Here is a 20,037-nt window from a genome sequence, read left to right on the forward strand (position 1 = left end):
ACTCCATATGGGCATAAAAGGGGGACACACAGCAGACCAATACAGAAATCTCCATATATAGACATAAAAGGGACAGATACAGATGTGGTTTCCAACTTGCATTGTTCCCGACTTGTTTTTGAGGTCACTGTTCAAGTTTAGAAAGAATTCTTGACAATAAATGTACAGCACAAATGACCTGGGACCCTTTTTGTATATTTAGTCTTAGAGTACAATCTGGGTAAGATTGGAAATGTGGATGCCTGTTTGAATGTACAGTAAATCATTACAGAAGTCCTTCATCTAATACATGGTTTCAATTATTGTCTGCTATTCGGTTGGCTTGGCATGGGAAAGTACAGCACTGCAGTATGCAAAAAGGCAATTTTGAAAACCCGTTTTTGAACCACAAAAGTTGGTGTGCAGTACATGGTGTGTACTGCACACCATACGCGTTGAGAAAGCTTTTGTTTGCTTTTCCAAGGCAACCTACTACATTCACAATTGGTGTTGATCAGTGAGGTCACAAAGCACACATTTCAGGCAAAAAAAAAAATGTATCTGAAAGGATACAAAGGAAATTGAGTTACTGTACCTGAGTGACCACTTTTCCCATGTCTAGATTCTGGAGTAAGACTTGCCGGGTGTTTCTCAGCTGCTGTGGAGTGAGTGAATAACAGCTGACATTTTGAAAGGCCTCCTTCTCAGCCAGGCTGCTGAATTGGACGTACTCATCCAGGTTGGCTCCGTCACAGAGGAAGCTCTCCAGGTCTCCTGGCTGCGGGACACCCATCACCTGAAGAACAAATTCCAGCTAACCAACCTGGCAGTTTTATATTTCCATCCATATTTTATTTATATAACATTTGTTTTCTTGACGTTAGCCGTTGCGCCGGTTCTTTGCCCTTTTCAGCTGCCGTCAAACCTTGCGTTGTAGGTTAGATGTCAAGTTCATGCATTATTAATGCACATTGTTTTGCTTTCTCCAGCTTTTCTTATCTCTTCAAGCAAAAACTAAAATGGCCATGTATGTACATCCAGCCAGAAGTCATGACTGACCACGAGAGAGATACACAGAATGTAATGCCTTATGTTTAAAAAACCACACCTGTGTGAAGTGAGGTGCACTAATATATTAAAGTTTAACTCATGTTGATTAGGTGATGTAATGCTGATGTAAAACAAACGGTGCCAACACAAACATGAAACGCCATTAACAATAAAGAGACAATATGATGTAATGAGGCACATTATGACGTACATTTTCCCTTCATTGTCAATGGCGTTTACAAAACAAACATTGAACGAAAGACAAACCATTAAACCTGTATACAGAAAATGTATCTATACAATTAAATCAGACCAGTCTGAAGTGAGTGGTGCTGTACTGTACTTGTGCTGTATTGTACTGTACAAGCCCTCCTCCCTGGCCTCTGTGTGTGTCAGGCTGCGCAACAGTGACACTTGGTGGTCAACAAAACACTATTTCCGTACTCGGACGGACGGAGACCGACCGACAGACAGACAGAGCCAGGGACACACATAGCTGCCTATAGGAGTGGCTAGCGCCACTCAAAAATGTCACAAATGTGTTTGTGTGGTGGATGTTGTGAGCTTGTAGATCTGCTATTTTTGACAAATGTAGACAATTAGTGTGCTATGTGTAGAGCAGTAGTTCCCAAAGTGTGGCCCAGGGATCCCCAAGGTTCCTTCAGGGGGTTCCTGAGGGTCCCCAGCAAGACGACGAACAGTTTAAATTTAAGCATTACATTTGGGGACTATATTCGAACAATGTTATGTTGAAAAATATGTTCTCTTGTAGGGGCACTGGCACAAAATCTTTTCAAGTGGGGATCAATTTGGGGGTCCTTGACAAAAAATGTTTGAGAACGACTGGTGTGTAGAGCATGTAAGCAGGTTCTTACTGGCTTCAGTTGGATGTTTGCAGCCATCAGACTCTGGATTACAGTCAGAGGCACGGACAAGTCCTCTCTCAGATATGTTGTAAATGTTTCATTGTCATTCAGAATGCTCCCCAGACGCACAGGCTGACCTTAAACAGGAATAGAAGGCCGAGAGTGAGAACAAGGGCGGCATCTTGGCTATAATTTGAAGAAATGAGCAGCAAAAACGTACTGTATAGGCTTACCCCAAAAGGAAAAACAGAATAAAAAAGTGAATATACTTCGTCATGAATTAATTTGTCAACTTATGTTATTACCCTTTAACCATGATACAGTGTTTAAAAAAAATATTCAATGTATTTAATGTTAATTCTCCTTTCATTGTCAATGGCAAATGTGATGCGTGTTGTGACGAAAAGCTGTATATAGGAGGGGCTAGCGCTCAAAAATGGACCGGTAAATTCATTAAATTTACATTTTGGAGTTCACAAGAAGGATATGTCCTCAGGAAACAACAAATGTTTTATATTCCGTTCTGGAATTCTGGGAAAAGGAATGTATAAGAAATTACAAAACTGATTCTGATTGCCCATTGCTTTGAATGGCACACGGTCACACTCTCTGAGTGCATGATGCAGAAATTAAAGCCTTGTATAATTGGTGCAAAAATGGGCGGAAAGCCGGAGCAGCATGAGTGGGTGACAGTGCACATGTCCATAAACATGTATCAGTTTGTTAACCAGACATTTTCTCCTGATTAGTCATCCACAGATAGCTGCAATTTAGCAGACCCAGCATCAAAACCAATCGTCTGTTCAATGTTATCATCCTCCCCTTTGACAAAGAGAATGGCTGTAAATTGCGAGCCAAGAGACCCTGCTGTTTCCGACTACATCCTTTCGTATCTGTTGAACTTGTGCATTGTGCTGCTCTGTGGCACTCCGAGCATATGCTGCCGATAAGACTAAAGGATTCATAATTAAATTAAATCAGCACTTTGTAAAGTGTAAATACATGAAAGTCAGTCAATTATCAATGCCAGAGGTTCGTACTAGAGATGTGCTGAGGGTGTTTTATTTTTTACCTTGGGCTACATAAGGTTTTATTAAGATAAATGTTAAAAGAAATAAAAAAATATACAGTATTTAAAGGAGCATTCAGTGACTACCTACTTACATGATTACAACTTTTTATTATCATGTCCTTCAGGACTGCAGTACCACCGGCCTTCATGAACAGGGTGAGAGAGTGGGGAGGCAGTATTATGCTCCGGAGGCTACTTTTTTTTTCTTTCATTCTGATTGAAGTGACCACCTCAGGCTTTTAATCAACCCTCATTGAAAAAGGGACAACACAATCACCTTTGTCACCCTGGTCCTTTGATATCACTCTGTTCCCCGTTCTCGTTAATGACCTTTTGTGCTCTCTCCTCCAACGATGTATTCCCATTAATTATGCTCAGGCTTAGATCTTTGATGGATTTAATCTTGTATATTACAAGCCAGCGACCCCAAAATGCAAATGGCCTGCAAGCCGTTTATTGAATGGCAGACCCCCCCTCCCCATCCCTCCTCCCTTGCCTATTTGCAAATTAGGTGCCTTATGAAAATCTGAATATCATCAGGCTAAATGAGCCTAATGCAAAGTAGCAACTTATCAAGACAAACGATCTGTCAGTCTGCACAACAAATTGCATCATAAATAATCATGTGCCATTGTTTTTGAGGGATAAGGGAGAATAACAAATCCTCCAACTTGTCATCCACATGATGGGGCTACTTTGTTTGATGGAGGATCATAGCAAAGACGTGGCAAAGTGATTGTGGATGAGACTGAGCATGTACTGGTCCAATTACTTCTGCAACATTACTTGCTGGCAATGGAATTTCATAATTTATGTTCCATCCACAGAAAATGATAATTTTGCGCTTTGACCCATGTTGGTCTTTGCCAGGTTCCGTGCTATTACTCTGACTCACCCCAAAGCAACCAACTGGATATCCATTATGCTTGTGCGCAACAAAATTAATATTTTGGTACTAATGACCACGACCTCAAGGAAGTTGGAACTTTGCAAAGCTAACTTTATTTTGTAAATAGTTTAATAATAATCACACCTGTGTGAAGTGAGGGGTGCTCTTATCATCGTACATCATCATGACATAACATGTTGATTCGCTCAGACACATATGACGTAAACATTCCATTCATTTCAATGGGAAATTAATAAAAAATACCGATTTGCTCAGACACATGACATACATTCTCTATTCATTATCAATGGGAATTTAACTTTGTGTAGGACAAAAATAGCCGATTTGCTCGTCTGTACATATGGCATAAATTCTCCATTCATTGTCAATGGAGAATTTATGTTTGAGTTAGGACAAAAATCTACACTATAGCTTATAGGAAGGGCTAGCGCCCCTCAAAAAAGAAAATAAAGATCGACCAAATGTAGCCAAATGTATTTATGAAATATACCATTCATAATAACTTACCATTAAGTGGTAGTAGCACTGAGTTCCACTGGTCCAGATCATCTGCCAGCAAGCGGACGTTGGTGAGGATGGATCTGTTCACCAGCAGTGTCTGCAGCTCAATCAATATCCCTGCAATTCTGGTGAAACAGAAACAGAACCTGTAGTGTGAAATACATGACGATCTGATAACTCACCGACAACTTTAAAACTCCTACAGAGTGTAGGGGCCATTATTGTGTCACATACCTGAAATATAAGCTCACAACAGCATTGCAACGCTCAGATCAGATATTTTTGCTACGGATCATGCTGGTATATCTAACAGTACAAATCCAATCACTGTCATTTATCCAAATGAAGTGGAAAATGGAGCAGAATCCTGCACAGCGCTGCTGTACTTTTTTATAGAGGGACAGACAGTAGGCTGACAGGAAATGGGGGAGAGAGATGGGGGGGGTGACATGCAGTAAAGGCCGTCGGGATCGGGAGTCGAACCCGCGGCAACACTGCCAGACTCTGGCTAGCGGCCAAGGTGCCTGGACCGCTGAGCCACGCCAGGCCAGCGCTGCTGTACTTACATGGAGTTGTTGTAGTTGTTGACTTGGCCGGGGGTTTCCCCCGGGGTAGGGGAGCTCAGACAGGGATTGTCCAGGTTGCACATCATGCCTTGGAGCCACGGCAGCACGCCAGCTGACGGCATGGCTTTATTTGGATAATGACCTTGAAGAAGAGAGAGAACACGATTTATTCACCTGCCAGGTGCAGGGTCTCATTTTCAGTAGTTGGGGAAATATGAGGACCGTGATGCAGGTACGGCAGGATATCTTTCATATTATTATTAGATCATCGTTTTCCGTCAGACATGGTGGCGTCTCTACATCAGCATCTCAGACCATTTTTCTTCCCCGCCCCTTGCTGCTGTGGCTTGTTATTGGACAGTACACAGAAAGGAGACGACATGCAGGAAGACACGAGACATGAGACACAGGTCAGAGAGTAGATTAGAACCCACAAGACTCACTGTACCGTGCATGCTGTAAGAGTATTGCATTATAATGTTTTTATTTTTTAGAAAAGACATTTGAATTAATAACATGACAACGCTGATGAAGGCTTGAACGCCGAGACGCGTTCGTTGTACTGCTGCTCTGCGGCATACCATGCAAACTGATTAAAATAATAATTAAAAGTGCCTTAAAACGAGAGTTCCGTGAGTGCTGGTTTTCTCTTTGAGAAAAAAGTTAATAACATGATCCAACATGAAAATAGTCACACTTGTTTTTCAGTCATTGTGTGTGTGTGATATTGTCAAATATACTGTAGATGTGTTGTGTAACGTTATCCTCTAAGTAAATAGACATAATCAAGTGCTTATACTTACATTGGCCTTGGTACACAAGCTTATTGGTGGACCGCACCCACACCAGGATGACGAAGAGAAACAGAGGCCATACCACTTCAACCACCAGGCGCACCTGCAGAGAGATTGTCTCATATAATCAAGTACATTGTTTGTTATAAAACATAATGCATAAAACATCATGAATGAAGCTTGTTTAGTAGGGTAACAAAAAGCTTTTATTGAACTTAAATGCCATTTTCAGACTCAAACAAAATGTATATAAGATACTACAATATACAGTATATTGGACTTTGTATATTTTTATTTGACCTGTTCTGTGTTACAGTATGTGTAACTTTCACCTCAATTCTCTCTTCCTTCCATATTCTTATTATTAGTGTAACTTAATTATTGAGAGCTTGCACACTATTTTTCACAGACTTGTTTGTACCTTATGTGATGTGACAACAGTTACAGTAATTCTGAATATGAAATGGTAAAGGAAAGGTACTATGTTTACCCAGGGTAACTGGACTAAGCTCAAGAACTTGTTTACAGCCAGGCCCTGCTCATAGAACATTTCATGGTAGGGGTTCAATGCCTTGTCCTAGGGCACTTCAGCGGTGGTAATTTTAACGTGCCAGTCCGGGGATACGAACTAGCGACCTTCCGATATCAAGACCGCTCCGCAAACCGTTCTTTGGTCAACAAAGAAACATTTTTGAAAAGATGATAATTTGAAACAATAGCTATCACAGTTATTGAGAATATAAGGCCTAACAAAAGAATGAATTAAATAACATTACATAAAATATGGTAATGACAGGTGGGTTTGTGATCCAAAGCAGTTTAGGAACACCTTAGTAAAACCTACAAAGTACCAAACAAGTCTCTCATAACGGCACAGAAGGAAGAGAGCTGCTGCCTTTAGTTGCCACTATCTCTCATGTTAGTCTAACCAAACAGCATAACACATTAATCCAACACATTCACTATGGCGAATAACAACACAATAAAACAAAAACAATGTGGCCAAACTGGCCATGCTAGGAATCTCTCCTCAGCTAGTCAAACAGCCCGGGATGTTACATAGCTTCCACTTGAGGTTTTCTACTGTCCCCAGTAACCCACTCACTCGACACAAAGTCAGTCCCAGGATGATGGGGCAGACATGTGCCTCCCTTCTCCAGGGCCCAGAGGCTCTGATGCCCCAGTGTGAGGGTTGTCCGGTGTGTAGGGTCTATCTCCACCTGTTTCGCTTTTGCTCAGCCGAGTTGAACGCCCGCCACCTTTTCCCCATGATATCCTCCAGTGTCCTCCAGTGTGCATCGCTACTCACAGCCACATTTCTGGAGCGGTGGGTGCATTTTTAGTTTTTTGTTGCTTTTGCCTTTATTTCATATTTTTTATGAAATAAAAATGTTACCATGGCGTTTTCAATAGCCCTGGCCTGGAGAACTACAGCTATCACCGGTGACGGTAGTGATGGCTGGCTCAGCCCGCTGTGCTTGTTCTCATAAGGCATTTCGGTCTTCAATGTTCTGGCTATTTTTGCCAGCAATCTCGGGATGCACTGGTTGGCGCCCTCAGGCCAACTGGATAGAGGATAAATGCATGTGTGTGGGTGTGTGCATGTGTGTTTTGTTTTTCATTCCCGTTGTGGTGTGACTGCGTAGTTCAGCGAGCACCCACACCTTTGCCTTTGTCTATCACCTTTGCCTTTGTCTATCACAGTGTATGTATCTTTTTGCTACATGACTCACTAAGACTTGAAGCATTTGCTGGCGATGAGAAAATATGAAACGGGTCCTTCATATTGGAACAGTACCAGATTTGGGTTTCAGCTAGTGGTGGAGGTTGGTTAGCGCTGGCTTTCTCCACCATCCGAGCCCAGTCATTTAGATTTACCCAGGTGTATCAATAGGCTTGTCACAAGTATTACATAATAATAATTGTCATAATCGTTCCCATGTTGAAACATTTTCAAAAACTACAAACTCTACCATCTCACAATGTGACGCATTGTGATCTTGTCGATCGACTATTTCTGCTATTTTACTTTGTTTTTTAAAGTATCTAATATACAATTGAGAAGTTGTCATGTGGCGCAAAAGATGTGGCACTAGCCAATGAAAACATGTGCGCATGAAAGATGTGCCCCCCATACCAACATCTGCGCGCACTAGCCAATGAAAACATGTGCGCATGAAAGATGTGCCCCCCATACCAACATCTGTGCATCCGTCACTAGCTCTCAGCCCCCCCCTCCCTCTTTGGCTGCTGTAATGTGATCTCTCCTATGGATCTCTCTCCGCAGAGAAACCTTACCTCACGGAAGGGGGAATAGTCGCCTCACCATTTCGCTTATTCCTTCTAAATCTCTGTATTTAAAATATAGCTCGCTCAGCGAATGTCTTAGTTACATCAACATTGTTCTTAGAAAGTACTTGGTTTGTGCCTAACTACTACGATTAGACAGATCGCGTTTGTTATTTCGCTACTGCCAGTACTTCTGATTGCACGCACGCACACACACACAACACTACCCCGTGTCCCACACACACACAACACTGCCGCGCGGATTTAAGCTGTCAAACCTATTTTGTTAAAGTTAAATATGCCACAGACACTTGCCTGAACTGTGCAGCTGATATATATACAGCATTGTCATATTTAAAAGGCGCTTTATAGCTTCTCAGCTCAAAGCGTGTATGAATAAGGAGATAAATGAACAGCTGACGTCGGTGGGAGAGGACGTCAGCTGTGTGTGTGTGTGTGTGTGTGTGTGTGTGTGTGTGTGTGTGTGTGTGTGTGTGTGTGTGTGTGTGTGTGTGTGTGTGTGTGTGTGTGTGTGTGTGTGTGTGTGTGTGTGTGTGTGTGCGCGCGCGCGTGTGAGATGGAGGTAAACAGTCAGCAACACGTAAAATTTCTACTTCTACTAAAGAAAGAGGCAGCGATGGAGCCATAAGTCCATATCCATAAATTCGGGGACATAAATTGCACAAAAAAATGTTAAACATGACGGCATCAGCCTGCTGCATCCTCCTAGCTGTTGTGTGCTAAGCTAAATCATCATACAGAACCACAACCGTCAACACGGCATTGACCAGGGTTGCCACATTGACTGAGAGGGAAACAAGCAACCAGGTCTATGAAAATGTTAACAGGCCAGATCAAGTCAGAAAATCCGAAAGTCAGAAAATAAATCTAGAATAAGCAACAATATTGCTTATATATATATATATATATATATATATATATATATATATATATATATATATATATATATTATATATATATTTACTATATATATTTACAAATATGTGGGTAGCCTACAGGGATTTACCCACGGAATGAATATATATATATATATATATATATATATATATTCATCTATACCAGGGCTGCCCACACTTTTTTTTTACTTCAGAGCTACTTTCAAAACGACCAGCTGTACCCACCAAATAAAACTATCATCCCATTGCAGAAAATAGTTACAAAATGTAATTGAGGCTACATACAGTTGTGTCCCCTTCGTCTGTACCAGGCTGACTTCTATAGGTTTTGAAAGGTACCTTTCTTTTTTTTCTTTTTATTTACCCAGGGAAGTAGCCGAGCACAGGTGCTCATTTTCAGCAACGCCCTGCACATTGAAACACACACACAAACACACACACACACACACACACAAAATGTCATGTCAAAGGTACCTCTGGAAGCCACACCTCTGATGGGTCGGGTTTAGTCTTAAGGGGTGTGTTTTTTTCACCCACTGTGTAATACAATGAATGGACGGTAGGTGGCAGTAGTACAGAGGCCAGAGAAACTACAAGACAAACGCACAAGGAATGGGAAATAGAGGGGGGGGAAATGGAAATGGTAGGGTTTTTATTTTTGGTATTTGACTTTACTACTGATGATTGTACGCAACAACCACTATCGCATTGTGTGTTTGAGCTGACAGGCTCTTTTTTATGTCAATCAATCAAGTCATCTCAGGTCATCTCAAGCGGCAGATGCAAAAATAGTTTTTTATATTAAAATTATATATATTTTTAGGGCCATGTCATGTGCTCTACCTGCAAAGCCTTTGTGATCTAGAACTTTTGGGCACCGCTTAACGTCAGATCAGGGGTTTTGTCGGCCAGCGGCAAAAATGCTCCCCGACAGCATAATCGGAGCAAATACCGGGCAGTGTGTATGAGCCATAACGTGTTGACTACGCTACACTACACTAATAAGGACACATAATAATAACTAATAACCCATCCGTTACTACATGTGGAGTCAACTCCCGCAATTTCCTTCTTCCCATAGTGCGCGGCAACTTAACTCTGGGATGAGCGGCCGCGAAGCGGCCGCGAAATGCTAGTAAAGTTATATATGAAATGTCTTTGTATATTTAAGTTTTTTGTCATATACTGTATAACATTTATTTACATAGCATAAAATATATTTGTATATATTTTTTAATTGTTCGAACCAATGTCCAATACCAAAAACACAGCTCTCTACTCCTCCTGAGTCCTAAAAACATGCACATAATTTTGTGCCTAGCAGGCCACCTCCTTGCTTCTATGTATCACTCACTCACTTTTCTACTGATCCACTACTTTATCCACTAAATCCCCTGCTTGCATGGTCAGTCACATTGGGAGAAATGAAAATAAATAAAGAACCAACTTAGGTTCCCGAGGTCCCCGCCAGAGATACTACAATGCGCAGTGCGCCTCACCTTTTCACCTCACTCCCACCCTCATCTAGGCTCTCACAAGTCCCTTTGGACCTCAGTACAGCAGCAACATAACATCCCGCACGGCGCCCGCCCCAACTCTCATCCAGAGCCTCCACTCCCCACTGACATGATCTTCTCGCACAGTGAACCCGCCATCATCTCCGGGGTTGACCTACTTAGTGGAGTCAAAGTCAGTTGAGTTCCCTCACAACATTGGATCATGAACACCTTGGTTGCAACCTCATTAATGATGTGGATTAGCATGACACATCCTCCTCCTCGTCACGGCAGACTCGTTACCAAGGTAACCAAAGCAGATATGTCAAGTTAACGCAGGGTGGCTTTGAGTTGATGTAGTGTAAGTCTGAACACTGATCATTGATGCAAATGCAGTGTCAACAGTCGGATTTTACTGTATTTGACTGCAGTCTAAATGGGGCCTAAGTAAAGCACTGGGTAGGTAGAGATCTGTCATAATGTGTACAGGCTGGGCTACAGTACCATAGCAACATAGCCTTTTTTCCCTTTCATAAGTTAGGTGGCTTGAGAACTGCACAATGTGGATGGATTTGATGTGAACTGCCAAGGTAAACTGAAATACCTCGCCTTGGCCTCTCAGCGAAAAGGTATATACAGTAGAACAGAGTGTTCATGTGGACAGTCTCGATGTCTGACTCCATGGGAATCTTACATTGGACACCAGCGAACCCTCCAAGAATAGAAATGCTTGGTGAGACATTCATATAATTGGTCATTATCCTCCAGGAGCCACATTGTCTTTGCCTTAGTTTCTTTGGTTTTGCCCGATAATAATAATTTATGTTGACGTTGCCCACTTTTTTTTGCTACATTACACATGCGTTATCAGCATTCTGTTCTGATACTTTCTAGTAAAAAAAATTATGAACGGTATTCTTCACAACAGGATGAAAGAACACAAATGACTGCCTTGAAAACACTGATGAATGATCACTACGATGTTTTGTTCTACGTGGGTTAACAGAGGCCAAACAAGTGGGTAGATGATGTTAGATGCTCTTATGATTACTGCCAGCATTGCAGCTCTGTGAAACGATCATATCTGCCTATAAATTATCAAAAATATCTTCCACAGAATATACTGTTCAGTGAGCCATGCGGCTAGAGTATGTTCTAAAGCGGTACGTGATTCTCAAACTTTTTCACGTCAATGAAGGACCCCAAATTAATATGTACTAGAACGGTGCCCGTGGGAAATGCATGCACCATGCACCATGTTATGCAAGACACATTATACCCGTTAACTTGTCAGAGTAACCGTCTGTCTGTCTGTGTCCCTTTTGTGCCCATATGGAAAAGTCCATGTGCAGTTTAAGGTTCAAGGTTGTACTTTATTGTTGCATCTTGTGTGCAGGTACATGAGTAATAACTTATTTTAGTTTGGTTTCCTTACAGACAATGCAGCAGCATATACTGTACTGTAGATAGCATTCAAAACAACAAAACACAGCAAGCACAGCAAACAAAGGGATAGAATAAGAAAGAGCATTCAAAGAGTAAAAAATAAATATTAATGTTTTCCCTGTAGTAGCAAAGTTAGGTAAACCTTATGTGAACAGCTTCACATGCAGTGGAGAATGTGTGGAGAATGTCTGAAGAGGATTCAGCTACTGCTACTGGATTTGAGAGGAGGTACTTTTAATGGAAACGGTAGCTATTTTTATGTGGTGTGGTGCAAAAGCTGCAGTCAAAATCCAGCTGAAGAGGGTGTGTGTGTGTGTGTGTGTGTGTGTGTGTGTGTGTGTGTGTGTGTGTGTGTGTGTGTGTGTGGGCACGTGCGTGCGTGCGTGTGTGAGTTTTGCCATAATATATTTGAAATATTTTACATGACTTTTTTAATGGAATTCAACGTAGTTCGGATAGGGCTGAAGGTGAAACCATACCCAACTTGTTTTCATACCCTATATAATGTACATAATAGATATGTCATAGATTACTGAGTGACTGACATACAGTAGGTCAGACGCTTGTTTTCCTCCCGAACTTTTCCCCAGTGAGGGGTGGGAGGGGCTGGTAAGGAGCGGGCGCAGTCAGCGCACACAGAAGTCAAGGCAGATGGCTGTGTAGTTGAAGCACAACGGACATACAGTATACGCTTTTGAGAAACAAAAATAAAAAACTCTGAAAACAAGCGCAACACAAGGATAAATAAATGAAACATTCAATTTCCAGCTTGCTAATTCATAACAACACCACCTAATACTACTACTAGTTTGGTGTTGAAACTTTGAAAACTTAAAGTACAGATAACATTTATGAAAAAGACAAGGCTACAGGTGAATTCGGTTCACAGAGTAGTTGTAGGCTATGTGGGGATTACCTGACGCGACTTCACACATGTCTCTTGCCTTGCGGTAATTGGCCGGCGTAAAGGAATAATGGCTGCTACTGTGCTATATGAGCCAACGGCAGGTTTATTCTTGGTTGTGCGCGGCCATGCACCGATATACATTTTCAGTACTTTCACTTCTACTCCACTACATCTCAGGGGCTAATATTATAATTTTTTACTCCACTACTACAATTATTTAAAAACTTTAGTCACTAGTTACTTCATAGATCTTTATTATTATTACAAAACATGCATTAACCGATTCATACCCATTTGAAAATAGCAGATGTACAACTCGCAAAGCGATGTGTTCTTGTATATCTGCTATTTTCAAAAGATTTGTTTTGATAAACATTTGTGACATGTTTGTGAAATGGGACATTCTACATTACATAATGACAACTTTACTTGTGGTACTTTCTGTAAATATATTCTGATGCCAATACTTTTGTAATTTTACTAAAGTAAATTTAGATTATCAGACTGTTACTTAACGGATCAGAGTATGTCTGCATTGCAGTATTTCTACTATTACTCAAGTAAAATAATGTGAGTACTGTACTTCTTCCACTGCTGGTATTTCATGCTTCCACATGCAATGTGTCCAACAGGTGACACTGATAACATTCAAGGTTATGATGCCCATGATGTTTTATGACTACGACAGTAAGCTTTTTATGATGTTTTATTATCAGGATTCTCGTTTTAGATACTGTGGGAGTTTGTTAATACCGTGTTTCGTTGCCATGTAGGCCTACAATTTGAAACCTGAAAGGTTAAACCTGAAAAGCTTTGATAAAAATCCTCAAGCAAAGCGTGATTGGAGTGCCTTCTATTTTAAGCAACTTTGTTCACCTTAAGGACCCAAATCACACCTTAGAAGGCATGAGTGTCTATTTAAAACAGTGTTTTTTTTTCTTCATATTTTGACAGCAGAAACTGCCTGTCATAATTTGCACCCCCTCTGATTATTCATTTTGTATTCATCCTTAGGTGCACTGGTGCAGTCATCAAAACTATTAATAAGGAGTCAAATTAAATAATTAAATAAGACTTAATTTGCCTAGTAATAGAGTTGTACGAATAGGGGCAATAAAACATGGTTGAGATGACACAGCCAGTTGTTAAGAAGAGCCTGACAAGAGGGTTTGCCCTTCAAACAAACCATTTAAGATTCCTCACTCTGGTCCCATCAGACCCCACTTGCAGACCGTTTTTTTTTTTTAAGTTAAAACATACAGGCAACGAAGACATGCACATACACATCTCAAAAAAGATTGAGGGTGACACTTTGAATTGGTTGGCATTAGGGTAAGATTGTTCTCACTCTCTAGTCTCTACTGAGGGAGTTAAAGGCAGCTTACTTTAATAGGGGACCATTTTCCTGGCAAATCCCCCTGTTCTCTCCCCCTGCCACGAATAACTCCGCAACCCTCCCTAAACACACAACCCTGGGACAGCATCCCCGCTCTGCCTCCATCCTTGACCGACTTCAGCAGATATACGTCGCTTTGCGGCGGGTTGGCGGGGGGGGGGGGGGGTGGACCAGGGACAAGCATACGGTTGGGGGGTGGACCAGGGACAAGCATACGGTACCTTTTGTCTCTTCCGAAGAGTGAAGTTCTTCCACAGGAGAAGAGTGAACTGCGCCAGGAGACCCATTACGTCTTATCCCGGCCAATATCCTGCCAACGCGTCGCTATGGCAACTGGCCCACTTAATAAACCCTGGAGGGAATAAAAGGCAGAGTTTGGTTTTAATACAGAGGAGCAATGCATCATGGGGGAATGCCACTAATCATTCACTTGCCCAGGCCTTGGGGCTTACGGTGCAGCACCTGTTCTATGAATTATTATCGCTTCTGCTCAGCGACAAGGCGCAACACTGGGCTCTGTTCCGTCTCCACATGTGATGACTGCCCATTGGCTCTTGGTGTAGAGTTTATAGATGGATAATTTATCCGCAAATCATGGAGTGGTTTTACTTAATGTACTGTATTGCAAGCCAATTCATTCCCCTGCAAAAACATTAAACAATATTTTGTAATGTGGGCCTGGATGTGCAGTCTCATGACAAGCTCTTTGTCTCATGGCCACCACTGTGCTACAAAAACTCATTAAATTTATGGATAGCTTGGGTTACCAGTGAGCAGTAAATTAAATGAAATTCATGGGTAACTAGATGACTTTTGGTGGGGACCAAGGATTGTAATAAAACATTAACTGCACTTTTTACTGGTGTCTGCACACTGATTAAACAGTTAATAAACAAATTGATCTGGCATGGCATTTCACACTCGTGGACTGACCTTTATTAAAAATTCAATTTTGCAATAGACAGCCTCTCATTAGATTATGGTAACATCATTGATTTAGCCTGTCCTTTCCTCACCACCCATTTAGGTCTACAAGTCTTATTTACTTAAGGACAACTTTAGTTTTTTTCAACCAAGGTTCATGTTTTAGGTTGTTATTAGAGAAAGTAAAAGATGAGTGTTAATTTTTTTATTTATTTCTTTTATTTCTTTTTAGGGGGCGCGGGCATTCGAGCATGGGGCTAAATATGTATTTTTTTACAACATTTTATAGCTATTTCTTTTTTTATTATTCACTATAGTCCTACTAGTCCAAGATTGCCTTTTTTCACCTTAGAAATATTGCACGAATCAGAGCCTATTTGTCCTTGGACGATGCAAAAACGCTAATCCACGCCTTTGTTTTTTCTCGGCTTGATTACTGCAATGCACTTTTTTCAGGACTGCCTAAGAAAACAACTGACAGATTACAACTTGTCCAAAATGCAGCAGCCAGAGTTTTATCTAGAACTAAGATGAGAGAACAGTTTTGGCATCACTGCACTGGCTTCCGGTTGTTTTTAGGATTGATTTTAAAATTATTTTACTTGTCTATAAAGCTCTCAATGGTCTCGCACCTTCCTACCTACATGACTGCCTGCCTAAATATGTCCCAAACCGCCCCCTAAGGTCTTCCACTGCTGGCCTGCTCGCTTTGCCTAAAAAAATGGCAACTAAAAAATACGGGGAAGCAGCTTTTTGCTTCTACGGGCCGTCGGCATGGAACAAGCTCCCACTGTACCTTCGTCAGGCAGCCTCTGTAGACATTTTTAAAGCTCAGCTCAAGACCCACTTCTACAACATTGCTTTTAAGTGATCTTTTATTTTTTATTTTTTGTTATTCATGTCCTCACTGTATTACATGAATGCTTGTTTTTTAATGTCGTTGCCTTGCTTTTCTTTTATTCTCCATTGTTCTGTAAAGCACTTTGAGCTACATTTCATGTCATGAAAGGTGCTATACAAATAAAGTTTTATTATTATTATTACTAGACCCCAAGAAATTACATCTGGCCACAAAAGATCACAGGATCTACTGAATGTGAAGGAGGCCTACTGGGGGGTGTCATAGGCTCCGTATTGACACATTCAGTAGATCCCGTGATCTTTTGAGGCCAGATGTAATTTCTTGGGGTCTAGTAGGACTATAGTAAATAATAAAAATAATAATCGCGATAACATTTTGTAAAGAAATACACACGCTCGAATGCCCCCGCCCCCCTGTCAAAAACAGCTAAAATCCCTAAAACGAAAGAAAGCAGCAAATGGAAAGAAATTACACTCACCTTTTACTTTCTCTAATAACAACCTAAAACTAAACTTGTCCTTTATTTAAAATGATACAAGTCACAATCTGCTGTATTAGTCCCAATTGTTATCCTCCATTTTAGAAGAACATCACAGACCCTCCAACCACTGCAATGATTATAAAATGTCCATGAAATATTACAATATAAGAAAATTAATACTGTGCATATACGTAGAGAGGCACAACTATGACATTAGACTATAAATGTATCATTTCATGTGTAGCCGCAGTTAATAAAACGAATTGAGGAAATTGATTAGAAACAATAATTGATTTTCAAAAATAGTGAAAATAGCCAATCTGTCTACTCTGCACGACATTATTGTAAGACAATAGTGTACAATAGGCTAGGGCTTTAATTGATTTAGTCGATTATAGTACATTATTATTATTATATACATAAAAAACAATAGATCAAAAGGCACACCTCCAAAGTATTCGATTAATAAAATAAAATAAATCACAAATGGCTATGAGAACATGTTCTATGGTTACAGCAGTATCGTATAACGTTGAATGTTTCTCCAAAATGTCTTTACACATTATTCAGCCCGGCTCAACTAATTGAACGAAAATATGCCGTTTTCTGCTTCTTAGCATCATCATTCATAACTCATAGTGTTCTGAATCTTGAAGGATCTTGAGGTCCTAGTCCTACCACGCGCCAGATTGATGCCATCCTCCCGCATACCCAGTCCCGGCAGAGTAGTTCCGGAGTTCTGGAAACCAGGGCCGGAGGACCTGGTTTTTCCATTATGCGACTGATCGAGGGTAGCTACTGGGACGTAAGTCGGGACTTGATCACCCCGGCTGGGTCACCTGAGTGAGGGGTATGATGTTGGAAGACCCGAAACCCTGATGACCTTGGGATACATCACTGAGGATACGTCCCAGGTGCATCCATGCAACAATGGAGGAGTGCTATTTGAAGTGCTTGGACTCTCAGTATGGAGACACAGCAGGGAGGAGGGGAGGAGGCGGGCCATTTTAGCCCCAGGGCATGCCCTGACAAATGTAGCACTTTTTAACGCTCCATTTCCTCTTCCTGTGCAGGTTCCATCTCCCTCTGTGTGTTTACATTATTTACTGCTACTTCATGGATGTTTTATTTACTGTCATAGGAAAGATAAGGCTTCCCTACGTCCAAACGGTCAAATAAGGGCTCTAATGGGCTAGAGAATTGGGTCCCCGAGCACTACGGCTGGAAGCCATTCAATAATCTAGTTAGAGAACGTAAGTGGAACGGTAACAAGACTAAGTACAAACTACTCAGACAGAACTAACACACTGCATGTGGTGGCAACAGCTTTGTAGGGCTGTTATTACGCTTCAGTGCCATGTCTTCCTTTATTTGCATGATATTTGTGGAATGTTTATTTCGCCACACATCCCAGGTGCCTCCCCCATTGTATATGTATACCGGTGTGTGGGATAGATGCTACAACTTCCCATGAAGTTTTACATAAGGTAATGAATGTTCCCATTTGGCATTGTAATATATATTTTTACAAAAATGTACAGTCTTACACAGACACCACTGACACACCATTGAATAGGTGACGCAGGTAAACAGAAAGTATGATACAACAGGCACCATAGGCAGGCACGCCAAGGAAAGAAAAGTGTACTGCCCATGCCTGTTACAGTACATCTGTATCATCCAGATTCTTGCATGAACAATTTGTACAATAATCACTTGTCATACAGTGGTTAGTTCCTGTACCATAATATTTATTCTCTGCTTTATAGCTGGAAGCTCCTGCCTTCGTCCTCCTTGGCTTTTCATGTCTTTGGAATGTCATGACAGTTTGGGATGACGTGTGTATGTGTCTTGGTTGTATAATTGAGTGTGCATGCAGCTGCAATTGCTTGCACAGCTTTCAAGCCCTGTGCTTTGAAACACGCCAACACGCCAAAAGGGAAAGACGGCTCGGAACCGCCGATGTGCCACAATCACGTCAAGCGTGAAGGGTAAACAACGTCCCTACAGTAAAATACACTCACACCATACATACAGTACACCGTATGAGTGTACGGGTGCATGTGCGTCTGCCTGTCCCACTGTCTCACTTTCAATGAGAGCACACTCAGTAACTGGGAATAAGTTTCTTTAAGTCACTTTTTGAACTTTTTACCACCCCAGAAAACTGCTGACCACCAGGCTCTAACATCAGCCCTTTGAGACATCATTAATTCCCCCAAAAAAGACCTGATAAAATTACGAAAAGAAGGATAGCAGATTACCCCATTACCCAAGCAGATGCAATGACAGAATGGCAAGAATGCAAAGCATTGAGCAGGTGATGAAAGTGCTGATGAATGCCTGAGCTGTGGGGACTTGAGACTTCCAAATGGATTATTTGAATCCCCAGGAGCAAATGGGGAGTAAACAGATATTTGTCATACTGCATGAGAGCCAGAGGACGGCTGACAGTGCCACCTCTGACATCCTTTACAAAAGTGCTCTTAGGGAAACATAAGAGGCACATTATGGTCACTCTGCTCTACTTTAAGGTCTCTCAATCTTTCTTTCTCTCTTTCCATCTCTATCATAAGTCTCCTGCCCCTTCTGCACCGACATTAGTTCACCCAGCACTTCTGCTTCGAGGGGAAAGTTCAAGGTTTGGTGAAATTAGGTGGCTACTTATGCAGTCTGGGTCACATATACTACAGTATAATTATACCAACAGGCTGCTGCAGTTGATGAACAGACAGTTGATAAATAAAATACATTACAGTTTTGCTATTGCTGCCGAACAGTGTGGTACCAGTTTGGTACGGTTGTTTTAAGGGGTTATGGCTTATGGTGAGAAATACAGTACATCATATGTGACCAGTGCCAGTGATTTCAACCACAAGTCTGCACAGTTGATATACAGTTATAGATGAAAATACAATTCATTTCTTTTTTTGGTGGTTTTCGTTTTTAGCCACATTAACACAGTTGGAATCTTAAAGAATGTTTTTATTCCATCAGAAAGTCGTTTTAGTGTCATTAAGTCGTTGCAATTGCTTAAACAAGTCACTATGTCTAATGTTTTAACAATTGGGTTAAGCAATGCTAACCAATGCTAATCAGAAAATCAGCTTTCCTTTCAAAGTATGCAAATTCCGCTAAAGTCCGCTTTTTTGTACACAATCGTTTTTGAAGATAATACTAGTCTTTTACTAACTGGCTAACAGAAATAGCAGAGAAAGAAGTATTAACCATCGTATTTTGTAAAAAGTGTGTTTATTTTCGGTCCGCCTAAAGCTAATGTTCCAGATGGGGGCACTGGTGAATCAGAACAATGGAACATGCTTCCTGTTTCCAATAGCAGAAGAAGAAGACAATGTAAACATTGTAAACATTGTAACATTATGTCACCATAACGTGGCTATTATTAGTTACTTTGGAATGTACCTGCCATGAAAAGTAAGGTCATAATAACGCAGATCACATCGATATGTAATATAACGCGATATGTACTTGTTCTAGCTACAGGATTGGTATCAATATAATGCTAAACGTAGCTAAAAAGCTATCGCGGGGTTGCCAGGTTCTGAGAAATAAGCAAAAAA

At 41.1% G+C, this 20,037-nt stretch overlaps 1 protein-coding gene across 1 annotated transcript in view; it reads right to left on the bottom strand.

The window, feature by feature from the left end:
• The window catches only part of LOC310876028 (phospholipid-transporting ATPase ABCA1), a gene marked incomplete at both ends in the record, with an annotated part of 190,057 nt that extends 175,581 nt beyond the window's left edge, over positions 1–14,476 (bottom strand). The window contains 6 exons of the mRNA XM_083789475.1: positions 575–775; positions 1,905–2,032; positions 4,385–4,503; positions 4,945–5,086; positions 5,748–5,841; positions 14,411–14,476. Of these exons, the coding sequence (XP_083645601.1) occupies positions 575–775; positions 1,905–2,032; positions 4,385–4,503; positions 4,945–5,086; positions 5,748–5,841; positions 14,411–14,476 (750 nt within the window). The remainder of the gene's footprint in view (positions 1–574; positions 776–1,904; positions 2,033–4,384; positions 4,504–4,944; positions 5,087–5,747; positions 5,842–14,410) is intronic.
• Between the last annotated feature and the right edge of the window lie 5,561 nt (positions 14,477–20,037).

This window comes from Protomyctophum parallelum (assembly GCF_964188405.1).
Source record: "Protomyctophum parallelum genome assembly, chromosome: 18".
NCBI classification, from domain to species: Eukaryota; Metazoa; Chordata; class Actinopteri; order Myctophiformes; family Myctophidae; genus Protomyctophum; species Protomyctophum parallelum.